Source organism: Prionailurus viverrinus, chromosome E3, assembly GCF_022837055.1.
Source record: "Prionailurus viverrinus isolate Anna chromosome E3, UM_Priviv_1.0, whole genome shotgun sequence".
Classification (NCBI taxonomy): domain Eukaryota; kingdom Metazoa; phylum Chordata; class Mammalia; order Carnivora; family Felidae; genus Prionailurus; species Prionailurus viverrinus.
In genome coordinates, this window is record NC_062576.1 from 9633856 (window position 1) to 9649752 (window position 15897).

At 48.7% G+C, this 15897-nt stretch overlaps 1 protein-coding gene across 3 annotated transcripts in view; it reads left to right on the top strand.

The window, feature by feature from the left end:
• Positions 1-15897, top strand: part of STYXL1 (serine/threonine/tyrosine interacting like 1) — a 72511-nt gene that overhangs the window by 20723 nt on the left and 35891 nt on the right. For all 3 annotated transcript variants that reach the window (XM_047837662.1, XM_047837661.1, XM_047837660.1), the window contains exons 3-4: positions 7651-7712; positions 11203-11338. In XM_047837662.1, coding sequence (XP_047693618.1) covers positions 7651-7712; positions 11203-11338 — 198 coding nt within the window. The remainder of the gene's footprint in view (positions 1-7650; positions 7713-11202; positions 11339-15897) is intronic.

Here is a 15897-nt window from a genome sequence, read left to right on the forward strand (position 1 = left end):
AAAAAAATTTTTTTTTAAATCTTTATTTTTGAGAGAGAGAGAGAGAGAGAGAGAGAGAGCAAGTGGGGGAGGAACACAGAGAGAGGGAGACACAGAATCCGAAGCAGGCTCCAGGCTCCGAGCTATCAGCACAGAGCCTGACGTGGGGCTCGAACCCATGAACCATGAGATCATGATCTGAGCCAAAGTCGGATGCTTAACTGACTGAGCCACCCAGGTGCCCCTCCCCTTGTCTTTTTTAGAAAAGTGTTTATTTTTGAGAGTGAGAGAGTGAGTGCCTGTGCATGAATGGGGGAAGGGCAGAGAGAGGGAGAGAAAGAGAATTGCAAGCAGGCTCCACGCTCAGTGAGGAGCCTGACGTGGGGTTTGATCCCATGACCCGGAGATCATGACCTGAGCCAAAATCAAGAGTCTGACACTTAACCCTCTGAGCCACAAGGCGCCCTTCCTTTTGCCCTTTTTGATCTTTTTTAACCACGGGCATGATTTTTTTTGTTTCCTGAAAAGATCCCTCCAAAGGAATAATCAAATCATGTTTCTAGTAGAGAAAAATTTAACTTTTCACAGTGATGGCATTTGGACTTCTCCATGCCCTCTAGAAATGTCATATGTTTAAGGGGAAGAAAAACCTGGAAAGAAGAGAAGACCTGTTTCCCAATAGCCACTTGTGTTCCCAACACGCATCCGTTGTTTGGGTTTGCAGGATGAGAGCCTGATGTTTGGCCTCTGCAGAGAGCAGACCGTCTCCCTTCCTCACTGCTCCTGGTGACCACGATTATAGATGCAAACACAGGCAGAAAGCCTCTTGGATCTCCAAGTGCGGGGATCTTAATTGCCTCCTGGGCACCGACGCTTTGCTTCAAGTGCACTGCTGCATTCTTCCCAAGGGCACACTTCCTACATTGGCTGTTTTATGAGAGAGACAGACAGACAGACAGACAGACAGTGTGAGTGGGGGAGGGGCAGAGAGAGAGGGAGACATAGAATATGAAGGCTCAGGCTCTAGGCTCTGAGCTGTCAGCACAGAGCCCGTTGCGGGAGATCATGACCTGAGCCGAAGGCAGACGCTTAACCGACTGAGCCCCCCAGGCACCCCTGCACATCCATTTCTTTAGTCTCTGTTACTGATTTGTGAGTTCTGGTAGACCCTTGGATCATTAGGTATTTCCACAAGTCTTTTCTCTTTTGAAATGTTATCCACCACCCCCCCCCCCCACCCTGGCTTTTACAGCCCATTGTTTTATATATATGCATGTGTGCATCTATGTTGTATCTAGCAATCTTGATGTGCTATCCTGTTAATCCTAATTATTTGCGGTTCTGTTAGATTTTCTTTCTTTTTAAGTTTATTTTGAGAAAGAGAGAAAGAGGAGGGGCAGAGAGAGAAGGAGAGAGAGAGAGAGAGAGAGAGAGAGAGAGAGAGAGAGTGAGAGAGTCCTAAGCAGGCTCCATGCTGTCAGTGCAGAGCCTGACATGGGGCTTGAACTTAAATCCCAAGACCGTGACCTGAGCCGAAACCAAGAGTCAGAGGCTTAGCCGACTGAGCCACCCAGGCACCCCTGTGTTGGATTTTCTATGTAGACCACCATATTTATCTATGTATAATGGCAGTTTGATTTCTTCCTTTTAAATTCTTATACGTTTTACTTTTTTTTCCCCCCTTATCTCACTGCATTGCTGTGCCCTTGGCTCTCACATTTGGTGTTACAAGGGACCGTGACTGAGAGTTTTGTCTTTTTTCTGCCTTTACCAATTTGCTATGATATTTGCTGTAGCTATTTAGTAATTTTCTTAAAGAAGTTCTTACTACAGACTTTTTTCATGACATGAATTGAAACTTTTGTTGCCAAAGGTTCCAAACAGCCAAAGCAAAACCAGTGAATCACTGAAGTAATAATGAGTAAACATTTATTGTATACACACAGAAAAGACAGTTTGCAAACTGGAAACATTGAAACCAGACTGTGGGATAAGGCTCAGGGGTATGTTTGTTATAAAGCTGCATAGTGGGAAAATAGCATTTATTTTTCCACAGTGATTGGTCACAATATTACAATATTTTTTCAATTAAAATATTAAAAAAATATTTATTTATTTTTGAGTGAGAGAGACAGAGTGTGAGCAGCCAAGGGGCAGAGAGAGAGAGGGAGACACACAATCTGAAGCAGGCTCTAGGCTCTGAGCTGTCAGCACAGAGCCCAACGCGGGGCTGGGACCCGTGAACCGCGAGATCATGACCCGAGCTAAAGTCAGATGCTTAACTGACTGAACCACCCAGGGGCCCCTTTAATACCTTAATGTGATTTTCTAGTATTACATAGTTCCTACTCCATCATCACATAGCATGTGCACGCTGTTAGATTTGGCTTATTGTGATTTCTGATTTTCACATCTATATTAATGAGTGAAATGAGCTTATAGTTTACTCTGCTTAGTTTTGCTTGTTTTTAAACCATACAGACCGTGTATCTGACTTCTTTTGCTCAAGTTTATATTGTTAAGATTCACTCCTGGGACGCCTGTGTGGCTCAGTCTTTTGAGCGTCCAACTCTTGATTTGGGCTCAGGTCGTGATCTCACAGTCTTGGGATCAAGCCCCGCGGTGGGTTCCGCACTGGATGAGGAGCCTGCTTAAGATTTTCTCTTTCCCTCTGCTCCTCTTTCCCGCTCCCGTGCATTCTCTCTAAAAAAAAAAAAACAAAACACAAAATTCCCTAGTAATGTTACATTAGCTACATGTACTTGATTCATTTTTGTTGCTTGCACAGCACCACAGGTAAACAAAGCCAGACCCTAGTTAAAGAGGCAAGGACAGATTTTAATCAATAATATACTGTTGCAATAGGAAGGAGTCCAGTGTGAACTGAACTCTGCTTTGGATTGCACAGAGGTCACTGGGTGATTTAAGGGAGTGAGGGAGGCGGGTGGAGAGGGAGAGGGAATGTGGGGCTCAGGGGACTGGGGAAAGTGAAAAATTACAAGAAGCGGAGGGGGTGTGACCCCTGTGAAATCCATCTGGGTTTGCTGACTGGAGCTTATCAAAGTTAGATTCCTACCCTTCCCCAGAGGCTGGGAGACAGGGACCCTACCTTCAGGTGTTGGCTGGGCAAACAGAAAGTTCTTTTGGTAACTTTGAGTTTCCTCAGGAAGGTGCTTTAAGGGAGGCTGGGGTCAGCCTAGGGATGTGGCCTTGATTTAAAATAAAGATATGGTCACATGTCTGAGATGTTTTGTTTTATGTCTTCACTCATGGACTCACAAGCTCTTTATAAACTCTGGCTACAAGTCTTTTGTTATTTGTATCACAGATCTTTTTTCTCACTCTGTGGCTTGCCCTTTCACCTTCTTAATGTTGTATTTTGATGAAAAAAGATAGAAGTTCTTAATTTTAATATAATTAGGTTTACCTGTATTTTTTGGTTTGTGCTTTTTTATGTCCTTTTTTTTTTTTTTTTTTTAATTTTAGAGCGGGCGCACACAAGGTGGGGAGAGGGGCAGAGGGAGAGCCAGAGAATCCCAAGCAGGTCCAGGCTCGGCTCAGCTCGGAGCCCAACACAGGGCTCAAACCCACAACCCTGGGATTGTGACTGGAGACAAAATCAAGAGTCAGACGCTCAACCGACTGACTCACCCAGAAACCTCCCCCTCTTATGTCTTTTTAAAGAAATACTTTTAGAGTAGTTTTAAGTTCATAGCAAAATTGGGCAGAAAGTAGAGATTTCTTGGGACGCCTGGGGGGCTCAGTCAGTTAAGCGTCCAACTCCTGACCGCACTCAGGTGCTGATCTCACAGTTTGTGGGATCGCACCCAGTAGGGCTGTGCGCTGGCAGGGCGGAGCCTGCTTCAGATTCTTTCTCTCCCTCTCTCTTTGCCTCTCATGTGCATGTGCTCTCTCGAACATTTTATTTTATTTTTAAGGTCTTGCAAATCTTTTTTAAAATATTTTTTTAAATATTTTTTTAAATATTTTAAATATTTTTTAAATATATATATATATATATATATATATATATATATATATATATATATAATCTTTATTTTTGAGAGAGAGAGAGCATGAGCAGGGGAGGGGCAGAGAGAGAGGCAGACACAGAATCTGAAGCAGGCTCCACGTTCTGATCTGTCAGCACAGAGCCCAATGCGGGGCTTGAACTCATGAGCCATTAGATCAAGACCTGAGCCGAAGTCAGACTCCCAATCGACTGAGCCACCCAGGCATGCCTCAAGTAAACATTTTAAAAAGTAGAGATTTCCTAAATTCCCCATCCCCCACCTAAACACAGCCTCTCCAACTGTCCTCATCCCCCACCCCTGAGAGTGGTGTGTGTGTTATTACTGATGAACCTACATTGATATTCTGTTATCACCTAAAGCCCAGAGTTTACATTTAGTGTCGTACATTCTCTGGGTTTTGGCAAATGTATGACATATGTGCATCATTACAGGATCCTGCGTTTCACTGCCCTAGAAATCCTGAGTGCTCTGTGTATTCATCCCTCCCTCCCCACTGACCCCTAGCAACCACTAATCTTTTTATGGTCTACACAGTTGTGTGTTTTCAGGGATGTCCTATACTTGGAACCATACGATATATAGCCTTTTTGGACTGGCTTCTTTCACCTCTACATGCATTTAACTTTCCTCCATGTCTCTTCCAGATTTGATAGCTGTGTGTGTGTGTGTGTGTGTGTGTGTGTGTGTGTGTGTGTGTGTACGTGCAGGCACGCATGCCCAATAGTGTTCCATTGTCTGGATATACCCCTATATCCATTCACCTATTTAAGGAAATCTTTGCTTTCAACTTCTGGCAGTTATGAAAAAGCTGCTATAAACATTTGTGGTTATAAACTTTTAACTAATTTGGGTAAATACCAAGGAGCACCATTAGCTGGTGAGAGTATGTTTAGTTTTGTTAGAAACTGCAAACTGTCGGGGCGCCTGGGTGGCTCAGTCGGTTGACCGACCGACTTCAGCTCAGGTCACGATCTCGCAGTCCGTGAGTTCGAGCCCCGCGTCAGGCTCTGGGCTGATGGCTCAGAGCCTGGAGCCTGCTTCCGATTCTGTGTCTCCCTCTCTCTCTGCCCCTCCCTCATTCATGCTCTGTCTGTCTCTGTCTCAAAAATAAATAAATGTAAAAAAAAAAAAAAAAAAAAAAAAAAAAAAAAAAAAGAAACTGCAAACTGTCTTCCAAAGTGAAGGACCGTTCTGGTTCCCACCAGCATTTGGTGCTGTCTGTGTTTTGGATTTTTTTTTTTAATGTTTATTTTTGAGAGAGAGAGAGAGAGAGACAGAGACAGAGAGAGAGACAGAGACAGAGAGAGAGACAGAGACAGAGAGACAGAGACAGAGAGAGAAACAGAGCACAAGTTGGGGAGGGGCAGAGAGAGAGGGAGACACAGAATCTGAAGCAGGCTCCAGGCTCCGAGTTGGCAGCACAGAGCCCAACACGGGGCTTGAACTCGCAAGCCGTGAGATCATGACCTGAACCAAAGTCGGACGCTTAATCGGCTGAACCACCCAGGCACCCCAGGTTTTTGACACTCAAATAGACAAATAGGCGTGTAGGGGTATCTCACTGTTTCAATTTGCATTCCTTTGACATGATGTGGAGCATCTTTTTCTATGTTTATTTGCCACCTGCACATCTTCTTTGGTGTGCTGTGTCTGTTCATATCTTTTGCCCATTTTTAAATTGGGTTGTTTGTTGTTGAATTTAAGAATCATGTTTTGGGGGTTCCTGGCTGTCTCAGTCAGTAGAGCAAACGACTCATGATCTTGGGTTTGTGAGTTTGAGCCCCACGTTGGATGTAGAGATTACTTAAAGGATATTTTAGGGGCACCTGGGTGGCTCAGTCTGTTAGGCAGCTGACTCTTGATTTTGGCTCAGGTCACGATCTTACGTCATGAGTTTGAGCCCTGTGTCAGGCTCTACACTGACAGTGCGGAGCCTGCTTAGATTCTCTTTCTGTCTCTGTCTCTCTCCCCCTCTCCTGTTCATGTGTGTTCTCTCTCTCAAAATACATAAACTTAAAAAAATAATATCTTTTTTTTTTTTAATTTTTTGATGTTTATTTATTTTTGAGACAGAGAGAGACAGAGCATGAACGGGGAAGGGTCAGAGAGAGGGAGACACAGAATCTGAAACAGGCTCCAGGCTCTGAGCTGTCAGCACAGAGCCTGACGCGGGGCTCGAACTCACGGACCACGAGATCATGACCTGAGCCGAAGTCGGCCCCTTAACCGACTGAGCCACCCAGGCGCCCCTAAAAAAATAATATCTTGGGGCACCTGGGTGGCGCAGTCGGTTCAGCGTCCAACTTCAGCCAGGTCACGATCTCGCGGTCCGTGGGTTCGAGCCCCGCGTCAGGCTCTGGGCTGATGGCTCAGAGCCTGGAGCCTGTTTCCGATTCTGTGTCTCCCTCTCTCTCTGCCCCTCCCCCGTTCATGCTCTGTCTCTCTCTGTCCCAAAAATAAATAAACGTTGAAAAAAAATTAAAAAAAAATAATATCTTAAAAAATGATGTTTTGGATAACAGTCCTTCTTAGAATTTATACATAAGACTCCGTTCCTGTTCCACATTCCTCCCAACTTTGAGGGCATCAGTGTCATACCTTCTGCAGGGACATTTAGAACCTCAGTTCGTAGGTTTTAGAGTCTGAATTTGGGTCTCAAATTCCATGGAGCATTTGGGATGAGCTCACTCTGGCTTTGATTTTCCCCCTTCCCACGTTTTTGGACCTCAGAGAAAACTTCCCCTAAATCAAAGATACCAAGTCTCCTTGCTTAAGGGGCTGTGTGAGTGTGAGTCTGATGGGGCAGGAGAGGCATGCAGGCAGCCTGGAATAGAGGAACTACAATTCCTGTCACCTCACTGTCCAACCAAACACATGTTGCAGATGGTGCAAGTACTCTAAGTAGTTTGGTCATATGCAAATACAGTTATTAAAAAACACTTTTCCTGGGGCCCCTTGGTGGCTCGGTCGGTTAAGCGTCCGACTTCGGCTCAGATCATGATCTCACTGCTCATGTTCGAGCCCCGCGTTGGGCTCTGTGCTGACATACAGCTCCACAGCAGTAGAGCCTGCTTTGGATTCTGTCTTTGTCTCTCTGCCCCTTCCCGGCTCAAGCTCTGTCTGTCTGTCTCTCTCAAATATAAATAAACATTTAAAGAGAATACTTTTCATGGGGTGCCTGGGTGGCTTAGTCGGTTGAACATCTGACCCTTGATTTTGGCTCAGGTCCTGATCTCATGGTTTGTGAGTTCGTGTCTGGCATCATGCTGTGCACTGACAGTGTAGAGACTGCTTAAGATTCTCTCTCTCTCTCTCTCTCTCTCTCTCTCTCTCTCTCTGCTCCTCCCCTGCTTGTGCATGCACACTGTCTCTCTCAAAAATAAATAAATGTTAAAAAAAAACAAAGACTTTTTCCTTTCCGGGCACCTGGGTGGCTCACTTGGTTAAGTGTCCGACTTCAGCTCAGGTCATGATCTCACGTTCTGTGGGTGTGAGCCCGGCATCGGGCTCCCTGCCGACAGTGTAGAGGCTGCTTCAGATCTTCTGTCCCCCTCTCCCTCTGCCACTCTCCTTCCCCTGCACGTGTGTGCTCTCTCTCAAAAACAAACATTAAAAAAAAAATACTTTTCCTTTCCAGATGTGCGTTCCAAATGGGAGTATGACGAGAGCCACGTGATTACAGCCCATCGAGTGGAGAAGGTATACCGGCAGAGTCAGAATGTGGGGCGGGCGTTCACTCAGGATCCGTCTCTGTCCTCCGTCATCCCAACCACATCCTCCACCCTTGACTTCCAAGTTCGTTCCTTCTTTCCCTGGTGTCTCCTCTGTCTGCCTGCTTCAGCTTCATTTTCGCCAGCTGCTGTGTGAAGACAACCACTGGTTTGTCCTGGGTCTCCCTCAGATCTGTCCGTGTACCTTCTCGTTCAGAGATCTCACCCAGGCTTCCAGTTTCGACTACCCATCCGCGATTACCTGGGCTGTCAGTTTTACCTGTAAAATTTTGTCTGGAGAAACTATCCCCTCCCCTTCCCACTGCCGCCCTGCGGGTGTATACTCCGTCTCTGGCCCTGTGCCCTGTACCTCGCCAGAGTGGGCCCTGCCTCGGGCCTTTTTCCGGGTTAAGCTCACTGCTTGGGAGTGTAGCTCAGCAGTAGAGCATTTGACTGCAGGGTAAGCTTGCGACCTAACACCCTCCTCTCCCCACCCCTACCCATCAGTATCTGCTTTTTTTTTTCCTCCTGGGGTTGTCACTTCTCTGGCTCCATACTCTAGCTCTTAGTCCCCATTTCAGAATATTCTCTGCCTTCTGCAGCCTGTCCAGAGCTCCTTCGGGATGATGTATGGCTCCACTCTCAGATTTGCGTATTCTTTTGATTCTGGCAGCTCCCTGGGTCTGAAAGAGACCTCCTCTGGGCCTCAGCCAGGCTGACGCCTCTCGGCTCCCCTCCCCAACTTGCTAACCAGCAGCCCCAGCAGGACACACGGCCCCCAACTCGGTGCTCATGGCCTCCCCCTCCGGCCCCCTCGCTGGGCACACAGGCTTCTGCTCTCACCCGGTCCCCCAATGACCTTGCCCTCCCGCGTTTCCTTGGTTCTCAGACGCACATAAGTCCCCCATATTTTAACACTGCTGAAATTGGAATGTGTCCTACAGTGGATTTCCACTTTAATGTGGCAGTATCTTTTCCCCCGAAAAGTGGATGTGGTGGATATCTGTTCCTTTTCTGTTGCAGCACCCCCCACCTTTTTTGAGGGGAACTCTTCCTGCCCAAATCACGGGTGTCTGGTGATAGGCCCTAAACTAGTATTCAGATCCAGGCCTCAGTGATTGGCCATGGGCCTAGGATGAAAAGAGCAAAACGGAGTTGTGATCGGAGAAGCAGTCTCCTCCTCTATTGAGCAGTTGAGTTTTGGGGGGTGGGCGTCTGGGCATCACTGGTGGCTGTGTCACAGGCCTCAGGAGCACGTTGTCTGAGAAGGTGAGGTCTGTGTGCAGGGGAGTGGAGAGGAGCACCTGAGGGGGAGGTCTGGGCTTCAGAGCCCTGGTTCAGGTTTTCCTGGGGATCAGTCGCTCCCCACCCCTGCCGGATGTGTTAGATGCCAGTAAATCCTTCCTTGGATGTTCACTCCTGACGGCAATGGTGATCAAATTAGTGGTGTTGACAACCAACAGTGTCTTTTTTAAAATTTTTATTATTTAAAAATTTTTTAGAAAGTTTTTTTCATTAAAAAAATTTTTTTAACATTTATTCATTTTTAAGAGCTGGAGAGAGACAGAGCATGAGTTGGGGAGGGGCAGAGAGATACACACACAGAATCGGAAGCAGGCTCCAGGCTCCGAGCTGTCAGCACAGAGTCCGACGTGGGGCTCGGACTCACAAACCGCGAGATTGTGACCTGAGCTGAAGTCAGATGCTTAACCAACTGAGCCACCCAGGCACCCCAGAAACTTTTTTTTTTTAATGCTTATTTATTTTTGAGAGAGAGACAGAGACAGAGTGTGAGTGAGGGAGGAGCAGAGAGAGAGGGAAACACAGAATCTGAAGCAGGCTCCAGGCTCTGAGTGGTCACCACAGAGTCTGACGCGGGGTTCGAACTGACAAGCCGTGAGATCATGACCTGAGCCGAAGAGGGACACTTAACCGACTGAGCCACCAGGCGCCCATAACCAACAGTCTCTTAATCTAGGAAATCCAGTTCTCATGGCCCCCTGAGCACACTGCTTCCAGAACTTTTGCTGGGGGCACAGGGATGTATGTGCCAGCTTTGCTAATCACTGTGTCCCAGATGCTCAGTCTGGTCCCTGGCATCTGGGATGAACTCAACACTTGTTTGTTGACTAAAATGAAACACCCGGAAGCTGTTCCTTCTGCCTGGAACATCCCCCCCACCCTTGTCCATCTGGCAAATTTCCCCTCGCCCTTGCGGTCCCATCGCCAAACCTCCCTGCCCTCCACAGCCTTTCTGAGTCTCCCAGGCTGACACGGCTCTTTCCCTTTGCCTTTTTGAACCTCTGTATTCCAGAACCTCACACGGGGTACGTGCAGAGTGCATCCTCAGTGAATACTTAAGTGAAAGGGCACACGAATGTCCAGCCACATCTCTCCTGCTCTCCCGCCTGCTCCGGCCTCCGTGGGCTCTCCTCTCCTTCCCCTTTGCTCGTGTCTTCTCCATCTCCGGAAACCCCCTCCCCTCATTAGCTGTCCAAACCCTGCTGGTCCCCTGAGCACTCGCTCGCTCTCCTGGTGCCTCCAGACAAATGTGATTCCTCCCCTCTCTGTCCCAGACAACTTCCTGGTCTGTCCCTCCACGGGCCTTGCCTGACTGCCTTCAGGTAGAGTCGACATACACTCGCCCTGTTCCACCGGCAGGTCCTCTGTCTGGCCATCTTTGTCAGTCAGACCAGGTCCCAAGGGACAGAGGCAGGCTCGGGATCCCTTAAGCAGTGGGGGCCTTGGGGGAGCACTACGAATGAGTGAAGACTAACTTCTCAGCCCGTGCCCAGCCAGGCCTCCTCGAGCTCTGGGACACCCTTTGGCATCCTGGGCATTGTTCCTGGGTCCGTTGTCCACCACCCTGGCGACTCAGCAGCCCCGACTACTCATGACATCCTGGTTCCTGTTTGCCCTTTCCTCTCTCTGACTGGATTTATAGCCACAGGCCAGGCACTGTTCTAGAATCAGGGTACATCTGCAACCACAAAAAGGCATAAGTTCCCACTCTCAGAGAGCTTACACTCGAGTGTACAGTTGGCCCCGTTATAGCCACTTGCTCGTGACCTGCTTATCCAAGCTCTCTGCTTACTGCCCTTTCTATGGCAGATTTTGGATTTGGCCGCCACTGCCAATGACCGTCCCCCAGAGAGGGTGTCATCAGCCTGGCCAGAGTCGCTTCGATGGCAAGCGTGCCAGGCCGCCTAGTGGGCTGCGGGCTGGTCAGTGGACCAGCACTTCTTCTTCGGTCGGGCGCTGTCTCTGGTCCGCTCAGCTGTGGTCAGCTATTCACAGCAGGGCACGTGGGTGCGGGAGGCGCTTGGAGCTCTGCAAACTCTCCAGTCCCTTCTCGGTGCTTCCATGCCTGTGGGTATAGTCAGGGGAACGGGCACGGTCTGACCTCCGGTGCTGGTGTGCAGGAGGCGTTTGTTCAACCGAACCCACCTGCCCACACACCCGTCTTGTGGTTTCTGTAGAAGGCGAGCGAGTATCTTCTCCCGGAGTCTGTGGATCTGGAGTGCGTGAGGTACTGCGTGGTGTATGACCACAACACCAGCACCCTGGAGATCGTCTTGAAAGAGGAGGAAGGGGACAACTGTGACGACGGGCCGGGTAGGTCTTGACAGTTAGGGAATAACTTCTGCTGCGTACTGGGAACCATACCAAAGGCTCTCCCCGGGTCGACACCTGCAGTCCGCAGAACATCCCTGTGAGAAATGGGCACGTCAAGAACGGGGGGTGGGTCTGGCTCAGGTTTTCCCTTCCTCACAAGACGACAGGCAGGCTGCCACAGTGTCACGGGTGCTGGCAGAAGACCTGAGGCTCCTGAGTCCGAGTCGACGGACTTCATGACTCAGAGCAGTGAAAGTGATCGGAATGTCCCCATTCTCTACGCTGGTGCCCAAGCCCCGACTCTCACAGGGTGCCAGGAAGGAGGGCCGGGTAATAGCCACCTACACGGTGGTTTGTGTTCCAGCAGAACTCTGAGCTCAGGGGCCTGAATCTTTGATAATGGGCAGAAAGCCTGCCCACCCCTGACTCTGGAGGGAGAAGCCATCTGTCTTCCAAAGCCGTTTGATATACAGATGTTCTTGAAAAGCCAGTACCTTTGCTCAAAGGACACATACAAAAGTGAGAAGCTACGGAGAATTGTCTCCTAATAGGTAACATCCCCCATTTTATAGAAGGGGAAATTGAGGCCCAGAAAGGTACGTGCAGTAACTCACTCAGGGTCCCACACATGTTGAGTTATTTATTCCCACATAACGAGTTGCCCCCCAATTTGGTAGCTTAATGCAGCAAACGTTAATTAATTAACCAGTACCAGGTTCCGGCACGGGTCTCTCCCGAGATCGCAGTCGAGATGCTGGCCAGGGTCGCTGTCATCTGAAGGTGTCGCTGGGCCAGGACGATGTGCATCTGAGGTGTCTCACACAGGTAGGGCCAGGAGGCCTTCGTGCTGCGCCACCTAGACCTCTCCATAGGACCGCTTGCGTGGCCTTGCGACATGGCAGCTGGTTTCCCCCAGAGTGGGCCATCCAAGAAGGAGAGAGAGCAAAGGAAAGGCACATGCCTTTTATGACTGACTCCTGAGACTTCCAAGGTCACTTCTGCCACGTTCTGTTCATTAGAAGGAAGTCACTAAGTGCAGCTTACTCTGAAGGGATGGAGAATCAGACTCAACCTTTATTTTTTTTAAATTTATTTTAAAGTTCATTTTTTATTTATTTTGAGAGAGAGATAGAGAGCAAGCAGGGGAGGGGCAGAGGGAGAGAGAATCCCAAGCAGGCTCTGTGCTGCCAGTGCAGAGCCCTATGCGGGGCTTGAACTCACAAACCGTGAGATCATGGCCTGACCGAAATCAAGAGTCAGATGCTCAACAGACTGAGCCACCCAGGCGCCCCTCAACCTTTATTTTTTTTTAATGTTTATTTATTTTGAGAGAGAGAGAGAGAGAGAGAGAGAGCGAGCGAGCACGCGTGAGCAGGAAAGGGCAGAGGGTGAAGGATAGGGGCACAGAGGCTCTGTTTCTTTTGGCTCAGCTGCGAATAGGTGTGGGTGTTTCCATGGCCCCGGGGCATTCACACCACAGTGGTCACTAGGTGGCGCCAGGCTTCCACCTTTAATAAAACCAGTCTTCCTGGAGGTCCTTAGTCAGGAAATTGTGCCCTGTTCCCCCAAGCTTATCTTGTTGGGTTCCAGTCTGCAATCCTAAGATTGCGGGCTGGACCCTAAAGCCATAGGAAATGGTTGTCAATAAAGATAACCCCCTCTACGTTCTATAGCTGACCTCACCTTGCCACGGGACCCCCATTCTCACTCCTTAGGAAACCACAACCACAAAACAACACAGCAAGACCTCAAACTGCACGCACACGTATATCTACACCTTGCCCAGTCAAGGCTCTTTTCTCCTTTAAAATGGCAGCTTTCAGGTGAACGCAGTCTTTGGGGTAAAAGACCATTTCAAGGTTTCTCTCACGATCCCTTTCCCCTTCCTACTGTTAAGCACGCACCTCCCCACCCCCTCCAAGGAAATCTGTTTGTGGGTGGAGCCTCCATCACACATCCTAGAAGCAGGGGTCCATCTCTCCTGCCCTCCTGGTGAGGTGTAGCTCACCTGTGTGGCCTGTGGCCACGGGCCTTTGTCCTTGCTGTGTCTGTGGCTGACATGTCCCCATCTAGTGTGAGTCATGAGCAGTTCCCTACCCCCAGCTCTGTGCCCTCCTTCTCAGGCTTTCCATGGGTGCTGCTGGTCCCTGTGCTGTTGCTACTTTTCTCCTATCCAGTGTTAGGTTAACCACCCTCCTGTCCTGCTGTGGCAGAAATGGGGCACAGGTGGTTTTTAGGACCCCCCAGCTCCTGCAGATGAGGTGTTTTCACTTTCTCAGCTGGATCTCTTCTTAGGAACCTGGAGAGTACCTTTCTTTGTCTTGGCCTCTACGGTGGGTGGGTCCTTCCTTCCTTCCTTCCTTCCTTCCTTCCTTTCTTTCATATTTGTTTTATTATTTTGAGAGAAAGTGAGTGGGGAGAGAGGCAGAGAGAGAGAGGGACAGAAAGAATCCCAAGCAGGCTCCACACTCAGCATGAAACCCTACATGGAGCTCGATCTCACGAACCATGAGATCATGACCTGAGTCGAAATCAAGAGTTGGGTGTTTAACCAACGGAGCCACCCATGTTGCCCTGGGGCTCTTTCTCTAAACTCCTTTTACAAGGCCAAGGGCAGTCCCCTTCTTGTAGGAGAGACATTTCCCTTATGTTAAACCATCCTTCCTTCCTTGTAACATGTGGATTACAGACACTCCCCACCCTTGCCCAAATTGGGCTCTTGATATGTGTGGGTAGAGTTCCCTGGGCTGGGGCATTCACAACAACCATGGGGGGAAGCTTAGGGAATTTTTTTTTTTTTCTTCCTCTCTCAACACAGCCTGACTTTCAAGCCAATTGTCCTCGTGCTGAGGACCAAAAATAATTGAACTTAAAGCTCCCTGCTGAATGGAAAGCCCCTTGGCCTGGAAGTTGTCCCGGCCTTTTGAAGCAGTGGGTGCCCAGTTCAACATGTATGAAGCCTCATGTCAGTGGAGAACTGAAGGTTAATGGGATTAAAAATGAATTTAAGGTTTTAAAAATATTAACCCCATGGTATCCATGGCTGGGTAGCCTGGGCCCCTGGCTATTCTCATGGCTCTCCCCTGGAATCTCTAATTATTCTCCTGGAAACTGGCCTTCTTCCATTGACCCCATGGCACCCCAATGGATAGGCCTCCAGCCAGTCATGTGACATTGGCGGGGGAGCAGCTGTCTGGGTTAAAGGCAATAGCAGTGTGTCTGGGGACTCCCCTCTCCTAGGCCCTCTGACCCTTTAGCCATTATTCAGCCTCTCGCTCAAGAGGGAGATGGTGTTGAGACACCCAGCATTCTGGTTTCCAAGCCCAGCCTTCTAGGATAGGGTTTGGCCCCTGTCTTGCCAGCTACAGGTTCTTTGTCCAGATACAGTCATCCCGACAGGTCTGGAAGCCATTGTTGGGCTCAGCAGCCCCTGCTGGAATTGGCTTTCTCTCTTTGGACAAAGGTTCAATATAGAAGCCCAAGTCTGTGCCCTTCCCTTTCTCCTTTAGCTGGCTCTCCAGAGTCTGCTGCATGGTATTTCTCTTTAAGGCTCAGATCCTGGCCTTGGGATATCTTGGCTTAGCCTTAATTATGTAAACTTCCTGCCATACCTATCTCTCTCTCTCTCTCTCTCTCTCTCTCTATCTCTATCTCTATCTCTATCTCTATATGCATGCATATGGTCTCCTGGTGATTCTGTGGATCAGCGAGGGCATTTAAGATGAACACATTGTCAAAACCACAATGAGCTATCACTTCACACCCACTAGAATGGCCACGATCCAAAAGACGGATGCTAACGAGCATCAGTGAGGGTGTGGAAAAATTGGAGCACTCCTGCTTCGCTGGTCTGAGTGTAAGGTGGTGCAGGTGCTGTGAAACAGTTTGGTATTTCCTTCCAAAAGTTCATTGTAGGGGCGTCTGGGTGGCTCAGTCGGTTAAGCGTCTGACTTTGGCTCAGGTCATGATCTCATGATTCATGAGCTTGAGATTCATGATTCATGATTCATTGAGCCCCGCATCGGGCTCTGTGCAGACAGAGCCTGGAGCCTGCTTTGGATTCTGTGTCTCCCTCTCTCTCTGCCCTCTCCAGTTCATGCTCTGCCTCTCTCTCTCAAAAATAAACATTAAAAAAATTTTTTTTAAAGTTCAATGTAGAGTTACTGTATGGTTCAGTTCTGCTCCTCGGTACGTACGTGAAAACGTGCCCACAGAATCTTGCGTGCAAGTGTTCACAGCAGCACCATCTGCAATAGCCAAGATGTGGACATGGCCCTATGTGCATTGGCAGATGAATGGATAAACCAAAAGGCGGTAGAGTCACATGATGAAATAGTATTCAGCCCTAGAAAAGAACAGAGTACTGGCCCACACTACAACATGGATGAAATTTGAAGATCTTATGCTGGGCGAAAGAAGCCAGACCCAAAGCACCATTTGCATGATTCCCTTTACACAAAACGTCCAGAATGGGCAAATCTGTAGACAGAAATTAGATCAGTGGTTGCCTCGTGCTGGGTGTTTGAAGGGAAATAAGGAGCGAAACCTAACTGGTGCAG